At 47.0% G+C, this 26,039-nt stretch overlaps 1 protein-coding gene across 4 annotated transcripts in view; it reads right to left on the bottom strand.

Moving 5' to 3' along the window:
• The window catches only part of Rfx4 (regulatory factor X4), a 143,506-nt gene that overhangs the window by 98,019 nt on the left and 19,448 nt on the right, over window positions 1–26,039 (bottom strand). For all 4 annotated transcript variants that reach the window (XM_057757695.1, XM_057757694.1, XM_057757692.1 and 1 more), the window contains exons 2-3: window positions 19,837–19,923; window positions 814–874 (exon numbers count right to left, since the gene is read on the bottom strand). In XM_057757695.1, coding sequence (XP_057613678.1) covers window positions 814–874; window positions 19,837–19,923 — 148 coding nt within the window. The remainder of the gene's footprint in view (window positions 1–813; window positions 875–19,836; window positions 19,924–26,039) is intronic.

Consider the following 26,039-nt stretch of genomic DNA (forward strand, 5'->3'; position numbering starts at 1 on the left):
TGACTTAGAATGACATAGGGCGTGTAAGTGAGCCCCGCACATAGGTTGGCAAGGAGTCGACGTGAGTACCTTCCCCTCTCCTGGGTTCCCTGAGCTGGACTGGTAAGTGATAGCCTTCAGTTGCCAGGTTCTCTGAAGCAAGGGTCTCAGGTCAGAGAGCTCAAGGGTTCAAGGCCACAACACAATGTTGAAGTAAAGCTTCGAGAAAAGGGGCTTGCTGTACATTTCATCAAGTCCAGGAATTTCAAACATTAACGAGAAGTCATTCTAGAGGATTACTTTTGTTAATGCTATAGTGTTAATTATATTTCCAGCAATTGTTAATTCACTCAGGGCTCCTAGGTTAAGGATGAACAGACTTGCATTTCTACCATTTACTAAAACTTCACCATTGTAATAACAGATTCTATTAAAACTCGGAGGCAAAGGCAGGCGGATCTCTGTGAGTTCCAGGCCAGCCTGATCTACAGAGCTAGTTCCAGGACAGCCAGGGCTACAGAGAAACCCTGTCTCCAAAAACCAACCAAAATAGAAAAAAACAAAAACTCACTTTAAAAATTCACATGAAAACTAATCCTTACCAGTATTTTGATAATGGGAAAATATTTACCCCTAAAGAAAAGACATATGAAAACTCAAATCACCAGGCTAGAGATAACTAAGGTGAACCGTTTGTATTTACCTGCAAACTACACAGATTTCAGGTGAGCTACCAAATGTCAAGTAAGTGTGACAACACCAAAACAGCCGAGCGCGAGGCCGCCCTTCTAGAAAGGTCTGTGCGGCTGACATTGGCTGGCAGCGGACACTTACCATTGCAGAGTGGCGGGAGTGGAGTGGGGCTTGGAGGCTCTGTTATTTTCTTTTTCCTCATCTGTTAAAAGAAAGAAAAAAGGAGTTGGCTTCAGTTGGCAATGGGAGAAAGTCAAAGGCAGCTCGGTGACCCCAAGTTTCCAAAGACCGGGTCTCCCGCAGATGCTGATGCCTGAAACGGCAACATCTTGGCATTTCCAACATGCTAGCCTCGTTACACGCTAATACAAACACAAGGAAAACTTTGACTTTTTCAGACAAGATCTCACTGTGCAGCCCTCATCATACATGGAACCTGGAGCTTACTATGTAGACCAGGCTACCCTCAAACTCAAAGACATCCACCTGCCTCACAAGCTCTGGCATTGAAGGTGCTCACCACTACACCTGACACAGAAAACTGACTCCTACAGAAGGCTCCGGTCCACTTTTCTTCATGTGACAGCCGTAGTTAGTCTCACAAGCCGCCCTTCATCGTCACGGACTTCTAAAATGCTCCAGTCAATTAAATATGTTGGACATCTGTCTCCATGGTTTGAGGACTTAAGAATAAACATAGTGTCCTCTCTCACTGCTACAGACTGATCGCTTGTGTCTCTCCGGTAGTCCTTTAGGAAATTAGTCAACCCCTTCAGCTCCCTTGTGACTTGGATCAAAGATTTTATGAAAAAAACCCAGAGCGTCACTTTGTCCCTTCTGCCCTAAGCACATGCCAGGAAGGCTCCACCCATGAGCCAGGAAATGGGTCCCACCAGAGACAAACCTTCAACGAATGCCGTGGCCTTGCCGCCTTTAGAAACAGCTTGAGGTATTTTGTTGGAATGACGAGGACAGACTTAGACATTCGTCATCTTATCTCTTTGTGACCCCAATGGGGCACTTTAGGACCGTGAAAGCTGTGTAGGAATTCAGGGGAGCCAGAAGAGGCAGTATGGCAGGCCAGAGTCTATGAGTCATGGGGCCTCTTAGCAAGGTTTTTCAGTCCAAGGGGAAAATCAAGAATATTTTTGTAGAACGTTTTCTTTTGGATACTAAGCTCAAATTCATGTCAATCATCCTGCCTTAGCCTTCTTGAGTGCTTGGATTAAAGCCACTGTGACTTACTTAGAATTTGTACAAGAAAGAAAACAAATCCTTGCTCCCCCACATTTTTTCAAAAATTCAAAGTACAGCAATTACAACCACAAATGTCTACAGCATACCTACTAAAAAAGGGAAGAATAAAGTTATTTCAGACAGGCGCTTAACATTTCTCTTCATTGGGATTCAGTTAGAATTCCCCAATATCAAAAAAGCTCATCTGTAAAAGTCACCTATCAGTAAAAGATTCCATCTAGCAAAAGAGCCATCAGGCCGGTCAGACCACAGGGTCCTGATTGCTAAGTCCTTCAATGCAACAGTCGGTCAGACCACAGGGTCCTGACTGCTAAGTCCTTCAGTGCAACAGTCTGAGCAATGGATCAGTCTCCACCCACCCGAGAGCTACTGAGTCTTTCGTTCAAGTCCCATTGGGGATTACTAAGTGGACGATCAACACAAAGTCTCTAGATCCACAAATTTAACCCAAGAAAACTGCGACTTCCTCAGATAGTTTCAAAAGAAAATCATATACATGTATGGAAATACATGATGAAATTCATTATTTCATACAATTAGTACATGCTAAAAAGTTGGCTTTTAAGAAACTGGTTGGCTGGGTGTCATACATGCCTGTAATATCCAAACCCAGAGAGCTGTGGGAGGAGGGATAGCGAACGGGTCATGATCAGTGGCAGATGTTCGTAAGGTCGGGATGACCTGAGTTACCGTGGAACTCCATGGCAGAGGCAGGGAAGAAGCTCCCGGGAGTTGTTCTCTGACCTCTATATGCACTCCGTAGCATTCCACTCCGCAACACGGATGAATGTGTGTGTTAATGTGTGTGGGTGTGTGTGTGAGAAAGAGAGCGTTGTGTGCGTGTGTGTGTGTATGTGTGTGTGAGAGAGAGAGCGTGCGTGTGTACATGGCTCATCTAATACATAGTGGGATGCTGCCTCAAAGATGTGCAAGGCCCTGGGTTTCATTCTCAGCATCTCAAGCAAAGAAAAAGAAGGGAAAAGAGAGAGAGATGAAAGAGAGAAGGAAACCACACTGACCAAACCTACAAATACACTGAACAAAAGCTGGCACAGAAAACTCCCATAGAAAGGAGCCAATACTTGTGAAAACAGCTTAAATAAGAATGAAGATGGTGTAAGATGCTGGAGGCAAACTGCGGTGTCTGCCCATCCGACATTGTGACACAATGCTGTCATCTACAAAGTCTGTGCTCAAGAACTGTTTAACCACGCTGCCCCCCAAAATCTCATAATATTCTGTGTAAGTTCATGCTTAGGCCAATTCACAGTTATCCTGGAAGCACAGATCCTGAAGGCCACAGGCTGGATACATCCTATCAACTTGTTCCTAAAATCTTCATTTGTTTCGGGAAGTTGAGTCCAGGAAATATTTTCTCCAAGAGAGCAGATTGGTATCAGTATAATTCTGATTAGAACATGGAGTTGAAAAAAATCTTTTCCCACAATTAAATGGAAATCTGTGAGAGACTCTCTGTCCAGTAAGGGAAAGGGGAAGAGACAGCAAACCTGTGACTGGGCAGGGAGTGGTGGGCTGAGGACAAGGTCAATTCTGGGGGTACAGAGAGAAGGCAGGGAGTGATGAGGGCCCTGAATTCCACACTGTGCCTCTCGTTAATGGTCCCCCAAATCGCTGCCTCTCTGTTTTGAAATCCAATCCCATTCCCCAGCTAATAAAACTTGTATCCATCGGGCGTTCTCTCCTCTGTCTCCCAAACCACAGTACTGATATAAACACTAAGAGTTCTCAGGCACAAAAACGTCAGAATCCTCAACAGTTTGAACACTGTGTCATCTGCTTTGGCACCCAGATCCCCTTCTAAATGGTTCTTGTTCCTCCCTGCCTAACTGGGGTGGCATCACCTGCCTGCAGGCCTCTCCCCTACTCCCAACACATCTGGTTCTGTTCTGCTGCACCGTCTCCCAGCTGAGCCATCTAGCCCACATCTCTTCTTGAGGTTGAGCTCACTCAGAAGGCAGGTGAGCACCCACGCCACATTTCTTCGTGTCACCTCCTGCCAGGGCCTCGGAACTTAACTCTCTTAACTCCGCTCCTACAGTTCAAACCACAACAACAAAGGTGGTTTGATAGCGTAGTAAAAAACACGGAACTGAGGCTGTCCTTAGAATGCAATCAACTTAGGCTATAGTGGATTAAAAAAAAGTGACTTCTCCATACAACATGTAACTGCCATCATTTTGACTGAGGTCAGGTGACTTTACTGCCATCTTAACTGAGGTCAGGTGACCTTACTGCCATCTTAACTGAGGACCAAGTCAGGTGACCAAGTCCTGCCATCTCCTGCCTGGTCCCTGGTGCTGACTCTGTTACATGTGTGTTTTGTGGAGTGCCATGCCTTTGGGAGTGCCCACCAAGAGCATCCATTTCGCCCAATTCTTGTTCACTGTGTGTGTGTATGCATACATGTAACTTAAATGCACCTGTGCTTACTGTTAAGTGTTATAATTGTCTGTTCATTGTATCTTATTCCAGACTACAAAGCAGCAAGTCTCACATTTTAAATTGGTATGTACTTCTAAGGCTCTTACATAAAATACTATATATTTAATCCAACCCTGCTTTAAAATACATTAAACTGTTCTCCACTATTGTCAGTTACAGTGGAGCTCAGACCCAGCTGTCCAGGCAGATTCTGTACTGTAGTTATAACTTATCTATACCCGATAAACAGGCCCCAACTGCTCAGAGATCTGGGAAATATTGTATTTAAATGTTTAATTATTAAAAGACTTTTCATAACAAAAAGAGACAGGTTGGCTCCTAGCAGCATCACTCTACTTCCTCAAAAGAAGACAGACGACAAATGGGCACAGAACAACATCCATCCACAATTTGTTTCAACTGAAGTGCTGAGCACTGGGAAAAGCTGCCTTTCATCTCAAATGAAGATCTCCAGACGTGGACAGAATCACTGGACTCGACAGCCTAGCTGCTCAGGTCAAGGTAGGCCTGTCTTCCTACAAATTTCTTAGCCCACAGGATCTTCTGGAGCCTGGTAGGTGCTGTGCTACACAGCAAAAGGCAAATACGACTCTTGGCAACCATGGAGGACCCTGAGGAGTAGCTCTAGGTGCCAACCAAGTAAGTTCTCTGTCGTTTTATAAATCAATAACTCAAGTAAAATTTTGCCCTTCCCAAAGATCTCTGATGCAGACTGACAGCTGAGAGGTTTTGTCATTTAAAAGGACAGCCTCAGCAAACAAATCTCAGTAAGATATTCTCACTCATGCTGCCTTTCATAGTCTTAAAGATAGTTTTAATTGTGCAAAAATATCTGTCACAGTCGTTCTGTTGCTGGTTAAAACTTATGTTTTCATAAACCCCAAAAATTCTTGTGAGTTCCAGGGAGCCAAATTAAATGATCCACCTTAAACAGATCAGATACACCCTTTCAGTTCCCTAGTCCTAAACATTTTTCCCCCCTAAACTTAACTTTGTCCTCTGTTCTGCCAATACATTAACAGGTGTAAGAGACACCAGACAATTCCATACCACAAACACCAGACAGGAGCAAAGATACCAGCTACCCCAGTATGTGACCAGCACCCAGCCTTCTCAGGTTCCTCCCCCAAAGACGATGCCCCCAAATAAGCCGGAAGCAGTCTTGAGAATCCACAGTCCCAATTCCTTTAACCTGTTGTGCCTAACCTCCCGCCTTTTTATTATAAAAAAGAGATGGGAATGTAATGGTCTGTCCTATCCCTTTAAGAGACAAGCCCTGCCCACTCCCTCCCCATCCAGGTTGGGCCAGGCAAGCAGATCTTCCTTCTGCTTCTAGCCTGAGCTCCTTCTTTTCCATCTCTCTCTTGAAGAGTTAGCTTCTCTTCTCCTCTTCCCCTTTCTTCCCCCTCTCTTTCTCTCTCTCTATCTGTTTTTTTTCTCTCTCTCTGCCTCTCTCTCTGCTCTTCCCTCTTCTTCCCTTCCCTTTCTCCTCCATAACCTACTAAATAAACTATACACAAACCCACACTCAGCATGGCGTGTCTATCCATCTGTCTCTCATCTGCCATGGCTCCTCGGCTCTTTGTCGGACTGGCTGACCCACGGAAGTCTCTCACCTGCTGCGTGGCTCCCTGCCTGGGATTCACTGCCCCTCAAGGCGCACAGGCTCCTCGGGGCTGGTGTTGTTTTATTTTTACCATTACACTTATAAATTAAGAAACAAAGTTTTGTGGACAACTCCCATGGTCCAAACAGTTCGTAAATGTGGGCTGGTGCCTGGTGACCGGTCCTAGGGTGGCTAGCAGTGATATTTACACGAGAACTGTGAACTCCTGGCCTCCTTCCCTCAAAGGCTGTTACTCCCAGGCCTGTGTTAGTCCCTCATAGTTAGTGACTGTCAAAATTTGAATTCTCCTGAAGGAGTGGCTACTTCCTAACTCACCAAATATGTATTGAATGTCTACTACATCTGAGCTCTGTGCCAAGTGCAAAGGCTGAGAAGCAGTCACAGCCTCGCTCTCTTGAGCTCAGACCATCAGCTGGAAAAGGGGAAGCTCAGTTGTCTTCACAGAGTCTCGCTGGTTGTACACACCATACTTAAGGCCACGCCCCGTGGTCAGCTGTACACAGCCAACATGAGAGGAACCTGGTAATATTTTTGGAGATTTTTATTTTGCTTTGTTTTCGTTTTGCCTTACAGATCTTTTGCTTTTACATTATTTTCCCATAGTTTCGATTTTTTTTTTTCAAGACAGAGTTTCTCTGTAGCTTTGGAGTCTGTACTGGAACTAGTTCTTGTAGACCAGGCTGGTCTTGAACTCCCTGCCTCTGCCTGCTGAGTGCTGGGATTAAAGGTGTGTGCCACCACCACCCCACGTTTTGATGGATTTTATTTGTAGGCAAATGTGTGTCTCAGTGTTTGTGTGCATTTCTTGTGTTTTTAATTTGGATCTTTTTTTTTTCTTTGTGTTTTGTCCTATCCTGGTTTGTTCCTATTTTATCTTATTTTTAGATCCCTATGTGTGTTCTAATGAGAGAGAGAGAGAAAGGGTGCACATTTGGTTTGGTGGGGAAATGGGGAGAATTTGGGAAGAGTTGGGGGAGGGGAAAGCATAATCAGAATATACCGTATAAAAAATTTTATTTCATTGAAAAAAAAAATCAGTTAACAAAAGTCTAAGTTCTGGGCAGGTCCTGTGGAGGCCAGGTCCAGGATGCTATGACAACAGAGACGGGGCATGTGAGCCTGGCTCGGGATCTGAAGGAGCCATCAACCACAGAGGGCAGGAAAGCATGTTTAAGAAGATGGACTAGCCATGGGTGACGGAGACTTTGGGAACTGGTGCTGATGAGGGCCTCTGCAGTTGACTAAGCTGAAGGGCCACACATCAAGTAAGAACCACAACGCAAAGTACAACATCAGGCCAGTGGGATTCCTGGCGTCTTTACTCTCCAGTGCTCACCAGCTAAGGGCAGCACTCAGCTTCGGAGAAACCCGAGGGAAGCACAGTTGCCTACTCCAGCACAGCACAGGCACCTCTGTGCCTCTCCCTCTACTTTCGTCTACCTCTAGGCTCAAATCCCGGCTCTGCTCGCTGTGGCCAGCTGACCCAGAGAAGCCTTTCGGCCTCTTGCTTCCTCCTCTGTAGAGATCAGAAAGCACCAAGCGCACAAGGCTCTGACCCCTGCTACAGTGCGCATGCTACCACAGTGTCCCCAGAGATTCTAAAAGCTGCAATTTCTCCAAGGGGGCCACCCTCCAGGTACAGCCCTGCGCAGTAGCCCCATAGCCCTCTGTCCTCCTCTTAGGGGAGCCCTTGTCTCTGGGTAGTGTTGGGACCATTTGGAGTCCTGGCCTCCAGCTGCTCTTCCCTGCTAGAGATCTTTACTTTCCTTCTGACCTGAGTTACTAAAAGCTGTGTCAAAGTTGTTTACCAGCTCTGCTTCACGAGCACATGTTGCCTTGGCCTTGAGGATCAGAGGATAAGGTTTTCACCTGTTGGCCCATCTGACTGGGTTGGGTATAGAAGCCTCCATGTGCTCTGGAATAAAAGGCTTTTTACCAGTGACTAGAGGTCTGTGTTCCTGTCTGTGCAGTCTCTGTCTCTGTGTGAGTCTTTGTGTGTTTCAACCTCCAGCCCCTTGCCCGAAGCTCGCAAACTGTATGGTAGCGCATAGAGCACAGGCAGGCGTGGTGAGCTGCAGGGTAGGATTGCTACTTCATGACTGTCCAGCCTATTCCGGCTTCTGAAACAAAATGCCACAGAGTAGATGACTTATCAACAATGTCCTTTCACACACTGCTGGAAGTCGAGAAGTCCAAGATGATCAAGGCGCAAAAAGATTCTATGTAGCATATGCAGTACTCTGTCTCACGACAGGATGGGTGGAGAGCTCTGGGGCCTCTCCTATAACGGCACTCATTCCATCTCCAGGACCCCACGCTCACGCCCCAAGCCCCTCCCTAGACCTCCACCTCTAACTCCTGTCACGTTGGTCACGAAGTGATCAACAGCTGCCGTGCGGGGCAAGCTCAGGAGGGCTCAGCCCTGGCACCACACCATGCAACACACAGCAGAGGCTCAGAAAGTATTTGTGGAATGAAGACATGATTTGAAAAACACCCAACTGAAGGCTGAGCCCTTCTCTCTGGCTTCAGAAGGCACACAGAGTAACGGCAGCACATGAAGGGCACACTCAGGAGACGCGTAGGTGCCAAGAATACGCTAAGCTCTTAGAGATGCTGTTTGCTTTCTCAGCTGCCCTAGGGAGTGGACGAGTTCACACATATAGAACACCGAATGTGTCTATGGTGTTTATCGTTTACTGACAGGAGAGCAAGTTATTAGCATTTTCTCCTCTTACAGAGGGAGAGAGGGAGGCACAGAGAAGAACAGCAATTTGTCAAAGGTCACGTGATGATGAGAATGATCACACCTTCCTCTTGTCAGCCTCCCAAGCTCGAACAAGTATGAGAAAGAAAAGCCTGGCTTGCTCTCTGGCCGCAGTGATGAGCGGGAGGTATAAAGAACACAGTTCCCACATACTGTTTCTCCCTAGTGGTCCAGCCCCTGTGCTGATTAAATTTGCCACAGCCAGCTCCTGTTCTAGCATATTTCCTGCCTTGAGGCTGACTCGCCAAGTTTAATGTGGTGGGAGAAAGTCTCTAAATTAATTAATTACCTCTTCAGCTCAAGAGAGGGATGGTTCAAGTTCATGTGAGTCTTGGGTTTCACTTCCAAGTTCTAATTCTATTTCCTTCCATTGTGCTGGCCTGCCCACACCTGGCCAGGACTCACCTGTTGGGAGCGGGCAGTTGGCAAATGCTCCATTTCCCCTGACTCCCTAACTCATACCACCTCCATCTTCCCTAACTTCCTAACTCACACCACCTCCATCTCCCCTAACTCCCTAACTCACACCACCTCCATCTCCCCTAACTCCCTAACTCACACCACCTCCATCATCTTCCCCTGACTCCCTAACTCACTCCACCTCCATCTTCTCCTAACTCCCTAACTCACGCCACCTCCATCTTCCTAGACCTCAGCTGATGCGCTGGGAGTATAAGCCCCCAGGTTCTTGGCAGCAGCACCAACCCTTGGCAAAAAGAAATCCTCCTCCCTGTGGGAACAGGGCTGAGTCCCAGACAAAACAGTGATGCTGGCAGCATTGCTCTGAGGAGCCACGTACCTGTTTTCTCTCCCCTTTCTGGGTGAATTCCTCCATAGCCTCTGTCTAGAGAGGGGCCACCTAACTCAGATGTGAATCCCAAAAGCTGTGTAAGAAAAAACACTTTCGCTACAAAAAAAAAATCAATTTTTTTTTCTATGTGAGGGAAGAGAAACCATGCCATAATTTTCAACGATAATGGCTCGCTTGGAAAAACTGTATTCAAGATACGCAGAGGGTGCTCATCTGCCCACCGCAAAAGCCAGCTCCATGAAACCAGGAGGAGAAAGACCCGGAGCCCAGAAGGAAGATGGGCAGAGCATGCACTGTTGATGGGAGTAAGAAACTGGTCATTATGGTTCATTTTCAGTCTGAGGTGGCTTAAAGCGCATCCGTCAGATAAGCAGGAGGCACTGGACCCCTGTCTTCCCCAGCTAGAAGCTGGCACCTGCTCACTGGGCACTTTTTGCCTTTTCTGTGGCTGATGCCCGCTTTGCGAGGCCATAAAATAAATCTGATCAAGTGGGCTGTCTTCTTCAATGGAAGGAGAAGCATGGGTGCACCCCAGCACTCTGCCATGAGGCTATGAGGAGCAGGCATCCGCTTCAGAGTGGGGGTGTAGACCAGTTCCTCCCACATGGAGGGGCGTTCCAGGAAATGTCTGTTCAGCAGCAGCCTCACAGGGGGGCTGTACCCAGACTTACAGGAACGACACAAATTTAGATGACTTGTAATGGGAAGCTTGGAAGGGACCCAGTGTCTGCCTGATTAAATAAATGACGATGCATTCTCACCCTGGAATACCATGCAGCTGCTTTAAAAAAGAGAGAGAGACAGAGACCAAACAGAAGAAGGAAGATGCCCTCCATCTTATTTCCTTCCCTTTCTTTCTCTCCCACTTCTGTGACAGGGTTCATGTAGTCCAAGTTAGCCTCAATCTCATTATATAGCCAAGGATGGCCCTGAACGCCTGATTCTCTTGTAGCTACCTCCCAAGCAATAGCGTTACCAACGCAGAGCGCCAGGCTGACCCAGATGAACACATCAAATCACGGCACAGCACATGCGCACAGAATGTACTGTTATTTGTGTGGAAGAACACATGTTCACATTTCTTATGTGCATTAAGAAATCCTGGAAAATGTATTTTTAAATGGATGAAAGCAGGGGTGGTGGGATGGTTCAATAGATGAAGGCACTTGCAGCCAAGTCTGAGGGTATGAGTTCAAGCCCCAAGACCCACATGGTGAAGCGGAGAACTGACCCCTGAAAGTTGACCTCTGATCTCCACTAACTAACTAACTAACTACATGAATGAATGAATGAATGAATGAATGAATGTAATTCAAAGAAAAAAAAAGAATGGGTAAAAGTGATCACTGCTGAGGAGCTAAAGTAGAAGGGAGAAGAAATGGGGAGGGGACAGGACTTCTAAATAAGAACTTTTAAAAAAGCATTTTGGCTTTTAAATTGTGTGAGGGTGTGAGCTATTCAGAGCCCTCTAAAACTGAAGACACGACATGACCATGCGGAGGGGTCATCTAAAGGAAGAATCTCCTCCCACAGCTAAGCGGTTGGGGTCTCTAACCCTGATACCTGGTCCATCTCCAGGCTATTTGCCTCCCTCCCTTCCTGTGCTTTAGCAAGCTCTTCCTCCACCTTCCAGCCCCAGGCCCAGGCTCCAGGCTCTTCTCGATGAAGTGAGGCCATAGGTAACTGAAGGAGGAGTGGAGGACCCTGGCAGGGGTCAGAGCACAGAGGGGGACACTTTCTTCCCCACCAAGTGTAGGGACAGTGGGTTGGAGAGGACAGACAGACAGAAAGGACCCCAAGGTCAAGCTGGGAGACCCTTGGTGTGGGAACAGAAATGAGGCCCAGGAAGGAATGTGGGGGGCATAAAGCAATCTGCATGCTGGTGCCTCATGGGCAAACTGACAGCCTTGCTTTCCTGCAGGAAGCCTGGCTGCTGACACCCAGGAAGGCAACCCCAGTCTTCAAAAGCAGACAGGGGCTGGGGGAGTGGCCTCAAGGTAGCACACTGGCCTAGCATGCATGGCCCCGGGTTCTGTCCCCACCACTACGATAATGATCACAGGTGGTGCTGGTGGCCCTGGTGGCGCTGGCGGTGATGGTTATAAAAAGCAGCGTATAGATTTCCCTGAAGACATCCGTCATTTCTGACTTTACGGTGTTCTCTGGCCCAGCAACTCTCTGAACTCTCTCTGCCACTGTCAGGGAGCTTGATGGATTTACCGAGCAGGTCTGGGAGACAAGCCTACCTCCCCACCCCATCCTCTCTCCAGTGGATGAGGCTTAGCAGTCTTCTCATCATTTTGTTCCCTGTTAGGAATTTCAAATAAGATCTAACAGCATTTCCTATTCCCCAGAATCCCTTTTATGAAGTTACGAGACCCCAAATTGGATAATAAACTGAGACGCGCTGAGTGCGCTGTGCGGAGAAAGAAAGGAGGCTTTCGCTTACATAACCTGACACGGCGCTATTTCAATACAACAGCAGTGAGTCATATCACCTTGTGACCCGCCGTGACCCTGGGCTTCCCATGCTGTCCCCTGGCTTGTGCTGTGAATATCCTGTCACCTCCAGCCATGGTGAGTCAGGAGGGTTGGAAGGTAAAGGGAGAAGCCAGATCTGGGGGCGAGGTGAGATGTGAGATACAGGAGAACCACCCTCAGGACCTGGGAGGGAGGGGAGGAAGCAGGGCCCGGGTAGAACATTCGAGGCAAAGAGACTCCTTCCCCACAGGCACCATAGCACTGCGTGTACGCAGCAGGCAGGTAGGACAGTCCAGGGGCCCAAGGGGAAGGCTATGGCTCCCAATGAGATACGGCCTGGAGGCCAGAGTCCTGTGATGCTGAGGTTCTAGGGACATGGCCGCCTGGAGGCCAGAGTCCTGTGATGCTGAGGTTCTAGGGACATGGCCGCCTGGAGGCGAGAGGACTTGGGCACATCTGTGTTAGACCGGCATTCTCTAGTTTCCAGAGACTGAGAGAGGAGTGGGAAGGATCCCAGTGACCTCTTGCTCTTTGGAGTCATCTTATCACCCGAGTCCCTCTAGTTCCCTCCATGACTAACATAGAAAGTCTGCACCTCATCTTTTCAAACCTGTACCTTGACGGGAGCCCCGGGGAGGGCCCTCTTAGCTCTAAGCCACATGCCCAGAGACTCAGCCATAGCCTGAAACTATCATCTTGATGGGCCTTTCCTGAAGCCAATGCTTCAGGGACACCTTGGCCACCAGACTGTCTTGCAATTCCTTCTTTGAAATTCCAGGCATTCCGTGATAGGGCTGTGTTAGGGTTAGTATTGCTGTCATGGAGTACCATGACCAAAAGCAAGCTGGGGAAAAGGGGGCTTATTTTGCTAATACCTCCACATCACTATCCATCTTAAAGGAAGTCAGGGCAGGAAATAAAGCAAGGCAGGATCCCAGAAGCAAGAGCTGATGCAGAGGCAATGGAGGGTGCTCCTTACTGGCTTGCTCCTTGTGCTTTGCTTAGGCTGCTTTCTCATAGAACCCAGGACCATCAGCCCAGGAGTGGTCCTACCTATTATAGGTTGGGACCGTCTACATCAATCACTAAGTAAGAAAATGATAGTGGCGCACGCCTTTAATCCTAGTACTTGGGAGGCAGAGGCAGGTGGATCTCTGTGAGTTTGAGGCCAGCCTGGTCTACAGAGTGAGTTCCAGTACAGCCAGGACTACAGAGAGAAACCCTGTCTCAATAGAAAAGAAAGAAAGGAAAAGAAAAGAAAGAAATAGAGAGAAAGGAAGGGAAAGAAGAGAGAAAAAAAAAGAAGGAAGGAATGAAGGAAAGAAGGAAGGAAGCTAGCTCTCCAGGCTTGTCCGAGGTATTTTCTTTCTGAGACTTGCTCCTCTCGGCTCACTGTAGCTTATGTTGAGCTGACATAAACCAGCTAACACAAGCCTGAGGCTCACATTTCCTGGCCCGTTTCCCATGCTTCTTTAGCAACCCCAAGATTTCCACTCTGTTGTGTGTGTGTCCAGGTTTGTGTGGTTGTGTGCACATGTGTGTGGTGGTCTGAGCTTGACATTGGTGTCTTCCTCAATCACTCTCCACATATTTTCTGAGACCAGGTCTCTTACTTGTTTGGCTGGGCACCCTGGGAGCCCTGGGGCACTCCTGTCTCTGCCCCACAACATGGAGTACTGCCCATGTAGCCACATCACTCTTGATATGTGTGCTAAGGTCAAACCCAGTTTCCTTACGCTTGTGTAGTCAAGTACTTTAACCACTGAGCCATCTCTCCAGACCAGGATTTTCTCTCTAAAAAATGTCTACTTTGAAAATGAGCCAAGGATGCCGGGCGGTGGTGGTGCACGCCTTTAATCCCAGCACTCGGGAGGCAGAGGCAGGCGGATCTCTGGGAGTTCGAGGCCAGCCTGGTCTACAAGAGCTAGTTCTGGAACGGGCACCAAAGCTACAGAGAAACTCTGTCTCTAAAAACCAAAAAAAAAAAAAAAAAAAAATGAGCCAAGGAAAGCATCTTAAATAAGCATTCCACAAACCACTGCATCCCCCCCCCAAAAAAAACTAAAAAGAATGAAGGAATAAGGACACATGGTTCAATTTTAAGAGAGAAAGAAAAGGAAACACTAAGTATGCTGATAACACCACCAATGAAGTGAAGATTAACAAATGACATTTTTTAAAGGTGTAGGAAAAAAACCTTGGGGCAACCAGGTGGCAGAGGGTTTGCCTAGCACACATGAAGCCTTTGGGGTGCAGATCCCTGAGCAGCGGCAGCAAACAGCGGGTCCCAAGAGCAGCCAGTCCCAGGCAGGGACAGCGCTGTTACCCAAGTGGCTGCAGGAGGCCATGAGGAGAGACAGACAGATAGGCACGCCATGCAGAGTTAGGTTGGATATTTGTTTAGTGGGTTATGAAGGGGAAAGAAGGGGAGAAGAGCAGAGAAACAGAGACAGAGAAAGAGAGAGAAGGGAGAGGTGGATGAGAGAGAGAGAGAAGGCAGAAGGGGAGAAGTAGGAGAGGAAGAGACTCAGGCTAGAAGCTGAAGATCAGCTTGCCTTGGGGAGGAGGGGAGGGGGCGTGACTTGTTTCTTAAAGGGACCGGGCAGATCATTACAACCACCACCTTCATGGCGGGACTAGAGGAGGGGTTCATTAGCAGAACATGTGCTCAGCACATGTGACACCCTGGGTTTCATACGAGCACCAAATAAATGACACCGAAAAGCCTTAATACTGAATTCAGCAAAATCAGGAAAAAAAAAAAAAAAAAAAAAAAAAAAAACCAAAGATGAAAAGCATACCATAACAACCCAGAAAGAAGCTGGTGTAGCTGTGGCAAACTTAAGGTAAAATATGTTAGTGGTGATAAAGAAGAAATGTCTGATGATGGTCACTGATGAGAGGATATAGCAAGCTAGAAAACTAGAAACAAGCAGGTGGCGTTTGCCAAAATAAAGCCTGTGCTGGGACAGGAGGGAGGCAACAGTTTCAAATACTGACATTATACAGAGGTTCTGTGATAGAGTGGAGCTAGGGAGGAGCTGGGAGCAGAGCAGCAGCTAAGCACAGCCAAATGCTCAGAAAGCCAGCCTCAGAACTGGGAACAAGCCCCAAGTAAGAAGTAGTGACGGAAAACTGAAAACAGGTTGGGTGGTGGACGCACACACCTTTAACCCCAGCACTCAGGAGGCAGAGGCAGGAGGATCTCTTGAGTACAAGGCCAGCCTGGTCTACAGACTGAGTTCTAGGGCAGCCAGAGCTACACACAGAAACTCTGCCTTGAAAAAACAAAACAAATGGGAGGAAGGAAGGAAGGAAGGAAGGAAGGAAGGAAGGAAGGAAGGAAGGAAGGAAAAACTATGGCATACAGCTAAACTATGCTTAGAGAAAAACTTTTAACTTTGAATGTACATCTTAAAAAGGCTCAAAATCAATTATCTACCACCAAACTAGAGAAAGTCAACAAATTAAATTCAAAGGAAGAAAGGAATAAGTAATAATCACGGGAATAGAAATAAATGCAACAGAGAAGGGTGAACTGAGAGAAGTCATGAAGATACGACAAGAAATAAAAGAAGGGAGAGTCTGGATACATACTGCCTTTCTAAGAGACTCTATTGCTGAGATAAACACCATGACCAAAAGCAAGTTGGGGAAGAAAGGGTTTATTTCACCTTCAACTTATATGGCTGTTACTGAGGGAAGCTGGACAAGAACCTGCAGGTAGGAAGTGGAGGCCGGAGCAAGCCGTGGAGGCACACTGCCTATTGGCTTCCTCATTGTGACTTGTTCAGCCTGCTTCATTATACACCCAGAGTCATGTGCCTGGGGGTGGAGCCATCCACAGCGGGCTGGACCCTCCCATATCAATCACTAATTGAGACTAATTAAGACTTGCAGGCCAGTCTTGGACGGAGACAGTTTTCTCTACTGTGGTTCCCTCTTCTCAGATAACTCTAGCTAGTGTCAAAAAGTAGCCAGGACACATAAATGTTAAGACAAGCAATATACATCCCTTAAAAAAACAATTTTTGGAGGCTGGAGAGATGGCCCAGTGGTTAAGAGCACTGATTGTTCTTCCAGAGGACCAGGGTTCAATTCCCAGCACCTGCATGGCAGCTCACAACTGTCTGTAACTCCAGGATCCAACACCCTCACCACAGACATACATACAGGAAAACATCAATAAAATGAAAACACATTCATTAAAAACATTCATTAAAAGTAATAAAGATATGAATAACTTTATACCCACTTAAAATATTTAATCTGACATTGAACACCCCCCTTCAAAGGAAATTCCTGTAGACTTCTCCCAAATAGTTAAGAACAAAGTCAGTCTCTCACAAGCTCTCCAACACAAATGGAGAAATGGAGGCTCTGCATTCCTTTTTGAGGCCTCCACAGGTTTCTCAGAGAAACCTGAGAAGGACATTCCAAGCACTAAAAATCACAACCAATAAATGCCATCAACATAGAGGTCGGATCTCTCACCACACAGCAGTCAGGGTAACCCAGAAATTATCCTCAAAAAGGTGAGACTTCTGACCAAGGGTGGCTTATTCAACAATCACTATAATCCACTAGTGAAGAGTAATTAGAAAATAATAATACTGACAGTAACACTAAAAGACACCAATCGCCTGGGAATAAATCTAAAGAAAGGTGCAAAGACTCCCCACTGAGTGTATAGACCACTTCTGGGGAAAGCTGAAGATGATCTAAATATAGAGGCCAAATGAGGTTAAAAATTCAAGATGGCTACGAGGTTGGTTTTTCCAAAATCTTTTGCTGTTGTTTTGTTTTTTTGAGGCAGGGTTTCTCTGTGTAGCCCTAGCTGTCCTGGAACTCACTCTGTAGACCAGGCAAGCTTAGAGATCTGCCTGCCTCTGCCTCCCTAGGGCTTTGTCAGATTACCCGACTTATTTTCCCAAACTTTGAAGAAACACATTTATTTATCTTGATTTGATGTGTGTATACGTCCATGTATGTCCATGTATGTGCATATGAACCACACATGTGCTGGTGCCCCAAGAACGCCAGAAGAGGCTTCAGATTCCCCGTAGAGGGAGTTACAGGTGGTTGTAAGCAGCTGGAGACAGTTTCCAGAACTAAATCCAGGTCATCTGGAGTGATGATCTTAATTAATTACTGAGCCATCTCTTCAGTACTCTGCCTTCCCAACTTTTTACAGATTTAATGAAATCCTATTTTTTTTTAATCTTAGTGGGTTTTTTTTTCCTACATGTAAAATATTACCAGCTGATTATAAAGTCTGCATGGACTTGTAAGAATGTAGATTGTCCAAAATAATGGCAAGAAAACTGTGAGTCATGCATGGTGATGTCTGTGTGTAACCTTAATACTGGGAAGCCAGATGAAAGAGGATCACAAGTCTGAGACCAAGTACACACTGAGTTCCAGACTAGCCTTGCCTAAGCAGCAAGATCCTGTCCCCAAAGAAACCAAAATCAAAGGAAAATATCATGAGGTCTTTGTTAGCAGGCACCATGGCCTATAAAGGTGCAGAAACAAAGACTGTGTGAGATAGACGGAGAGACAGAACAACAGTGCAGAATATAACTCTGCAGACCCAGATCCCCGCACCCTGTTGGTGGGCAATGGATGGTCTTCTCCAGTAACAGACCTCTGTTTGATGAACTTTGACATCTCCTTCACGCTTACATGCAAAAATTGCAGATGGATGGTTGATGCAAAGGTAAAATAATGAAATCCTATATAGCAACATATCTTCATAACCTTAAGGCAAACAAATTTTCTCAACTCAAGAAAGTGCTAACTGTAAGAAAAAAACAATGGCAGATTGGGCTTTATTATGTCTGGAGGCTGTGGATATGGCTCCGTGGGATAAGGCACTTGCTCCATCCCTGGGACCCACATGGAGAAAGTTAACTCTTGGAAAATGTTCTCAGGCTTCTACCTGTGTGCATGACCTACCCCCCAACTATGCACACACAAAATAAATAAATGCTAAAGAAAAACCAACAATTAAAAAGGTCAAGTTATCTAACATTCACATTAAGAGAATGAAAGGGGGACTGGGGAGAAGGCTCTGCCAATTAAGTGCTCGCCTTGCAAGTCTGAAGAATGCATGAGAAAGCCAGGCGTGGGGAGGGCACTTGGAAGCCCAGTGCTGGAAACTGCAGAGAGGGCAAGCTCTCTGGAGCCTGGGGTCGGCCAGCCAGCCTACTCAGGCAAGTGCTAGGCCAATGAGAGACCCTGTCTCAAAACACAGGGTGGGCTGCCCCTTCAGATCACCAGAGGTTGACTTCTGGCCTCCACTCAAGTACATGGACACCCACAAACACCTGCATATGTACAGGCACAGACGTGTGCACGCACACAGAGTGGAAAAACAAGCCACAAGTGGAGAGAAGGTATTTACACTACTTTTACCTGGTGAATCCCCCTAGATCGGATATAGGAAGACAACATGATCTAAAAAACACTCAGGAAGAAGACACAAGCAGGCTGTGGAAATGTAAGCATATGTAAGATACGCATTAGGTATCTGAGAAATGCAAATTAAAACCACAATGATAACAACAGGCATTTGTGTGGACGATTGGCTGCAACAAAGGCCGTGAGGAAAGCAGCCACTCGGAAGCCTCTGCTCCATCTGGGAATCCACATCGGCTCGGCTACTTCAGAAAGACCTATCTGCTAAAACGAAGTATACATTTGCCCTGTGACAAACTCAGCAGAAATGCGCGCCTGAATCCACCAAAGACACAGGAATGTTCAGAGCATCTTGCTACAGACCATAAAACATGGAAGAGGCAGGCACATTTCCAAACTCAAAACCATCACACCATAGCACCATAGTCAGACAGAGACACTATCGGGAGAAGAAAACTACAGACCAGCATCTCGCGCGTGCGCACTGATGCGAACACACTCAAAATACTGGCGACTAGAATACAGAACACACTGCACTGACCAAGCTGGATCAACTATTTGAGGGAGAAGAAGGTACAGCATATAAAGACCACTGTAATTAATATACCACATTAACATAAGAAAGAGAAAAAACATGTGATCATATCAATTGACACAGAAAAAAACACTTGATGAAATTAAACACTTTACAATAAAAAAAATTAACTCTGAGAATCAGGAATAGGAAGAAACTACCTCAACAAAAGAAAGAGCACAAGCTTAAGGAGTCTCCTGGGGGCTGGTGGTGGGGTGGTCCCAGCTTAGCCTTGGAGAAAACCGAGTTCCGACTGCATCGCTCCCAAAGGAGGAAGCTACATGTCATCGGCAGGTCTGACTCTAAGGCACTCGGGAGGCCAGTCGCAGCACAAGGACAGGCGTCGATGTGGGAATCTGCATCCTGCAGTTAACTCTAGTTCCCAGTTGAGGGCCACAAGACATTTCCACTTGCCAACAGCAAAGGCATTTGTTGCTCTAAAGCCCTAAACCTAGAACCCAGCTATGCTAACACTGGGTCAGAGAGTGCTCTCCCCTTCAGGGTCTGCATCTGCACAATTATGGCACCATCTAATAGGATCTGTGTGGACCAGGAAGACAGGCGTATAAACAGCAAACAAGGCTCTGCTTTGACCCAGAGTTCCACGCCCACGTGACTGGAGTCCACTCTCTGTAGAACATTGCTGGTTGGAGCATGTCTTGTTCCAGGTGGCTTGCCCTAGCCTGGCACACCAGAAGTGCTCTCAGTCCCATCAGGACCCTAGCCCTTTGGGATGCCGCAAAGGAACGAGGCTCAGCACTTACTTTCATCGTTAGACACAGTCCCCAGAGGTGTGTGGCTGGAAAAGCGTTTGTTCTCGCTTTCATTGAGACATCTTTCAATCCAGCTCTCTACAGGAGGAAAAATAAACAGTGAGTCAGAGAGATGCTGTGTGCACGAGACAGGAGCATAACAAACCCATCAGAGAACACGGCCACGAACCTTCCCACAGGTCAGCCTGGACCAGAAATGGACTGTCCATGTAGCTCCATGCGCATCACTACTGCTGAGTTTGCCCAGCAGCTAGGAGGCAACATGACCATTGCAAGACCCACTTGAAGATTTCTTGATCAAAATCTACTGATTCTGGGACGTTCGAAGCCCAGTACTGCCAACTAAGGATCCTCTTTCTCTATAAATGGTATGCACTCCCGAGAAGGTTTGTGAACCATAGTCTGATCAACTGGTCATGCTTTGCAAACTTACCTGTCAGTCAGAGACTTTCCTTCAAATAAAAACAAAACCCCAGGGGATCTGGTTGAAGTAGAGGAGGGCTGGGAAGCTGGAGGTCACCTTTGTCAGGTGGTCCCCACAGTATAGTGAGAGCAGAAATCAAAGGTCCCAGGGTATCCATGAGGCATTTTTAAAATCTAAAGGACTCTGTTTTTCTATCCAATTCTAAAAGTTAATTAGGGGTCTATTGTTCATAATACAGCATAATGCTTATTCCACTTTCATTTTTTTAAAGATTTATTTATGTATACAGATACAGTACCCTGCCTGCAGGCCAGAAGAGGACACCAGATCTCATTACAGATGGTTGTGAGCCACCATGTGGTTGCTGGGAATTGAACTCAGGACCTCTGGAAGAGCAGTCAGTGCTCTTAACCTCTGAGCCATCTCTCCGGCTCCAGTTTATTCCATTTTCTAGAACACCCCCTACTCATCCAGTCATTCAACAACACCTGCCGCAATCACTTGTGTCCTTTGAACACAGCATAGCCCAATGCTGTGCTCTCAGAGGGAGGAGTCAAGCACGGGGCCACACCTGTGTTTCCTTGGGCTCCATTTCTTCCAGGATGATCCTTACACGGAGGAAGAAAACTGCAAACAGCTGAACAGAGCCCAGAAGAATACACAAAAGTCCTCGCCTCAAACGTTCACCTGCTACCTCAAGATTCTCAAAGCTGCACTTCTGCCTGCACGGCTCACAGGCTACCCAGTGACATCACGATAAGTCACAGTGAGTCAGCTTTCGGACATCTGCTTCCAAAGCCATCTTCAGGCCTTTGGATTTGCACATCCTTAACGATCAGGCTTGTGCCAAGCTGTACTGTTGTTATTTGTTATGATCCTACTATGTGTGTGTGACTGTTTATGAGTCTTGTCTCCCTAAACATAATGTTTCCCTCAAATTCTGTATTCTTTATCGTGTGATTTTACATAATGTGGCAATTCTTGGGAATACAGAGTGGTCCTAAGCCAGGACTGGCTGCACTCATGGCTATGTGGTTTTCAATACTCTTGCCACTTTCTTCACCTTCTCTCCCTTCCTATTAAATAGTCTCAAAGTACAGCTCATTTTATCCTCAGTGTCAATATGCAACTCATGCTGGTGATGCTCCTGTCTTGGCATCTCATGCCACGATTGCAGGCATGCACCACCACCCCGACCCTCACTGCCTTCGTAATGTGGAGGCTGGCACGTCCCTCCCTCCTCTCTTATCCAGCTCTCAGAACCGCTCTCCCACATGCAATGATCTTAGTCTCTGTTTTTTCTAGAAAGTGGCTGGGACTTAGAGGAAGGCTCGGTAACCTGAACCCTATTCTTCCGAAGCTGAGGGAAAATCCTTAATGAGGACCTTAGGTCACAAGCTGCAGAAGGAAGCTGGGCAGGTGAGCATGCTCCACCAAGTGAGAACCAAGTGAGGGCAAGCATCAGGGAGAAGGGCTGCATTTTGTTCTGTTTTATAGCGATGACCCAACCAGCCGTTCTTTTAAAAGCTGCTTCCAAAATTACAGACAAGTTAGGGAAGACATCCAAGGAGAAGAACAAAGGCCAGCTTGTTGAGAGGAAATGGAAATCTGGTGTTTCCGAGCAATCCCGAGGAGTGCAGAAGCTGAAATCACGGAACACAAGGCTCAACCACACGGCGCGGAAGCCAGACGCTTGTAACATTGCAAAGCTGGGAGGTGCAAGGTGGGTGTTTGCTAAACATTACATCCCAGAGCCAATGGGTCTCCAGTACACTTTCCAGCCTTCTCTGGAAAGTTATCACTGTGATTTGCTCACTTCTAGCCCTGACTCAGTTCCTTGGCAGCACCCATGGCTGACGACGATGGCATCTGTCTCCATCAAACCACACCACCACATTGGTATCTGCAGCCCAGGAAATGGCTCAGTGAGGCAAGCTCCAGAGTCTGAGCTCAGCTCATTATTATATGCCTAGAATCCTGGCATCAGTGAGGCAAAGATGGCAGATCTCCGGGGCTTGCTGACAAGCCAGCCTCATTTACCATGTGACCGTCAAGACAGTGACACCCTGTTTCAAAAACTAGATAGACAGTGCCTGAGGGGTGGCACTTGAAGATGTCCTCTGCTCTCTGTACACATGCACACACACACGTGCACCCACATGCACATGAATATTCACACACACACACACACACGCATGCATGCACGCACGCACGCACACAAACACATGCAGAGCAGTGCTATTGCTGCTATTGGTCTGGGCTAGTCCCTGATTCTCAGGTAAGGACACATACCTGGCTGCTCGCATGTACACGGAGACACATATCTTCACACACACACACACACACACACACACACACACACACACACACTCTACCTTCTCCCTTTCATGAGACTAGGACCCAAGGGAGAGTCTTGCTGTCACTTACTGGATTGTACCCAACTCAGTCCTGTTAACCTTGGAAGGGCCTGACCCAGCCATGAGAGCCCACTGCTATAGGAGAGGTTTTCTGATAAAGTTGGCAACGAGCTTGTTCTCCATCCTGGGTAGGCCAGAATGGTACAGTCCCTGGTTACCATATCATAAATCAGGCAAGAATTTTCCTCTCCTGTTCTCCTTCTGTTGCTCAGTCCCAGAACCAGCGAAGAATGAAAGCCCAGCCCAAGGACAGGGGACAGTAAAAGGGGCCATGAAACGAAAAGACACCGGACGCCGTCAGGTTTTCTGCCTACTGTTGCACACCCATGGTTCCCTACAGACATGCTGTGTCTGTAGCCAGGCTGTTCTCCACTCTCAGCCAGGGAACACTCAAAATATATCTAGTCTCCTGACTCCAGGCAGAGATGGGAAACAAACCCACGTCTCTACTTTCTGGTCCAAGGTCTCTTATTTCAATTATTTCTTGGAAGAAATTTCTCCTGCTTTGTTGTTATACAGGTTTCTAAACATCTAATCAATGTCCTTGTGAACATCTGGCAAACAGGTCAACTTGCTGGTTCCAGACTATGGGGTGAGCACTTGGAGAGCCCATGCTTCCTAGAGTCTTGCAGTCCAGACTGGGTGGATGGGACAGTTTGAAGTTAGTCCCTCTCGACCAGAATGACACACATATTAGATTTCAATGAGGCCCTGTGTTCATGCACCTTTATGTTGTACGTGATTCAGTAACAAAGGCCAGCCTGTATCGAATGCTTGGGATGTGTTCCACATTGTTCAAATCGGGACATGGATCACCATGAGCTGGGATCAAAATGAGCTAGGAGTTGTTAAGGGGGTGTTTTAAGGCTGTGGAGACAGTTCAGTGGGTGAAGTGGTTTGTTGAGAAAGCACGAGACCCCAAGTTCAAATTGCTAACATCCATGTAAAAAGTTGGGCTTGACGGTGTGCCTGTCATCCCAGGGCTGGGGAGCCTAAGAAAGGGCGCGCCCTGGGGCCAAATCAGTGAGATCCAAGTTTAATGAGAGACACTATCTCAAAAATTAAGGTTTGGAACCTCTGGCATGCACATCTACACTCCACCCCCAAAGAGGAAGGAGGTGGGGTGGGTCAGCACATTTTGAGGTAAGAAAGCTAAAACTTAGAGCAACCGCTTTGAAAATTTGTCAGTCACCCCACTGGTGGAGGACAGGGCCAGCACCCAAAGGTTGTAACCTCAGTACCCCAAGTGTGGGCTGAGCCTCATCTTCCTCCTGCAAAGCCACGTGGCACCCAGACGGTGCCAGGGCTGCAGCCTCGAGCACAACCTGATTTGTGTCAGAACGCTCGCTAACACTCTACCTACACATGACAATTCTTGCTAAATCTGCTTCCCTACTTCCTTGTCAGCCTTTGCCGGGTGTGGCAGGCTTCATTTCAGAGCTCAAACAACTCAGGAATGAAGTCCATTTGGTGTTTTCTTCAGAGTCCACATCAGACTCAAGCATAGAGTGCCCAGCCTCGCCTCAATACATGCCACATTACTGCCAGAAGATGTCAAAGAATGTGTAGCTTATAAGTACATCTGTCCACACAGCTGCAGGATTCCCTAGTCATCTTCATCATGTAGGCAGTGAAAAACACAGCACATCAAAGGCCCTTTCCCAACTTAGAAAAGGCAAAATTCAACAAGCATCCTTTTGTGATGTGAGATGCTGTGTTAGAGACAAACTATGAGCGACAAAACCACAAACAGACTGGCTTCTAGCCTCCGTGATCATCTGAGAGCAAGGCAGACATTATCTCCTGAACTCTAGAGGGGAGTACCAGATGTGGGATGTCCTCTGTATATGTGTTGTTTTTATTGGTTGATGAATAAAGCTGTTCTGGCCAACAGCTTAGCAGAGTAAAGTCAAGTGGGAAATCCGAACAGAGATATATATATATAGAGAGAGAGAGAGTAGGCAGAGTCAAGGAGATGCCGAAGTAGAAAATGCCAGAAAATTACCAGTAAGCCACAGCCTTGTGGCGGTACATAGATTAATAGAAATGGGTTAATGTAAGATGTAAGAGCTAGCTAGAAATATGCCTGAGCCATTGGCCAAACAGTGTTGTAATTAATATAGTTTCTGTGTGATTATTTGGGTCCAGGCGGCCGGGAAACAAAGCACAGTCTCCATTTACCAGGACCCTTTAATGTCTACTCTCAGACTTTAAAAGAATCTTTATATGCATTTGATGTGCATGAATGTTTTCCCTCTACATATGTGTCATGTGTGCCCTGTGCCCTCAGAAGTCAGATCCAGTGGGTTTAGAGTTACTGATGACTGTGAACCACCATGAGGGTGCTGGGAACCAAGCCCAGGTCCTCTGAAAGAGCAATAAGTGCTCTTAACTGTTGAACCATCTGTCCAATCTCCCCCTTTGTTTGGACACGGTCTCAAGACGAAGCCCAGGCTGGCCTCTAATTTTCAGTCCTGCCACCTTCCATATGCTGGATTCTAGGCATGTACCGCCACCCCCAGCTTCTGTTTACCATTTTGAACCCAGCTGCACACTATGCCTGGCCCCAGAAATGTTGCTAAATAAACACGGCTGGATGCATTCCTCCCCGACAGACAATATGAAGTTCCTGTTGTATTCCATATGGCAAGGGTCACTCAGGAAGGTATTGTCATATATTGGTCTAAGTCAAACCTCAGAGCAATGTTCTCGCCATGTTCTGATATTTCTATTTACAGATACTCGAAGTGGAATCTATAAAGCAAGGCCCGCTGTGAAGAACCCTGCCACAGGGCGCCATCTTGCAGGACAGAGGAAGGAGCTTTTCACTCACACTCTATGACTTCCTGTAGTGAAAACCAAGCTTGCAGCAAACATAGCGAAGGCTGTGAGGATGGCTGTGAGTTGGGGCTTCTGAGCTGCACCCACTCCCTTCAGCTGGGGCTTCTGAGCTGCACTCACTCCCTTCAGCTGGGGCTACTGGGCTGCACCCACTCCTTTCAGTGGGCACACAACTGGAAGGAAGATGAGACTGTGCCTGCCGAGTTTCACTTCCCGGCGCTCACCCAGCTTGGCTCGGAGACTGGGAAACCCTGATTTCTATGACTTTCCTCTGTTTCACAGGATGACATTGAGGAGAACCACATATGGTACTGGGTTTCCCAGGAGGCTGTGGAAGAAGTAGGAAGTTGCCGCATCCAGGAGGCAGCAGGTCCCAGGCGGCCCAGACTTAGACTTCTGCACCACAAACACGTGCTGATATATTAGGGGAGCTGATTAAAATGACTCTCAGAAGCCCACACTCCTCAAGGCTTGCAGAGGAGCCTGAGATTTCCTATCTACTTGTTCATTCC

This window comes from Chionomys nivalis, chromosome 25 (assembly GCF_950005125.1).
Source record: "Chionomys nivalis chromosome 25, mChiNiv1.1, whole genome shotgun sequence".
Classification (NCBI taxonomy): Eukaryota; Metazoa; Chordata; class Mammalia; order Rodentia; family Cricetidae; genus Chionomys; species Chionomys nivalis.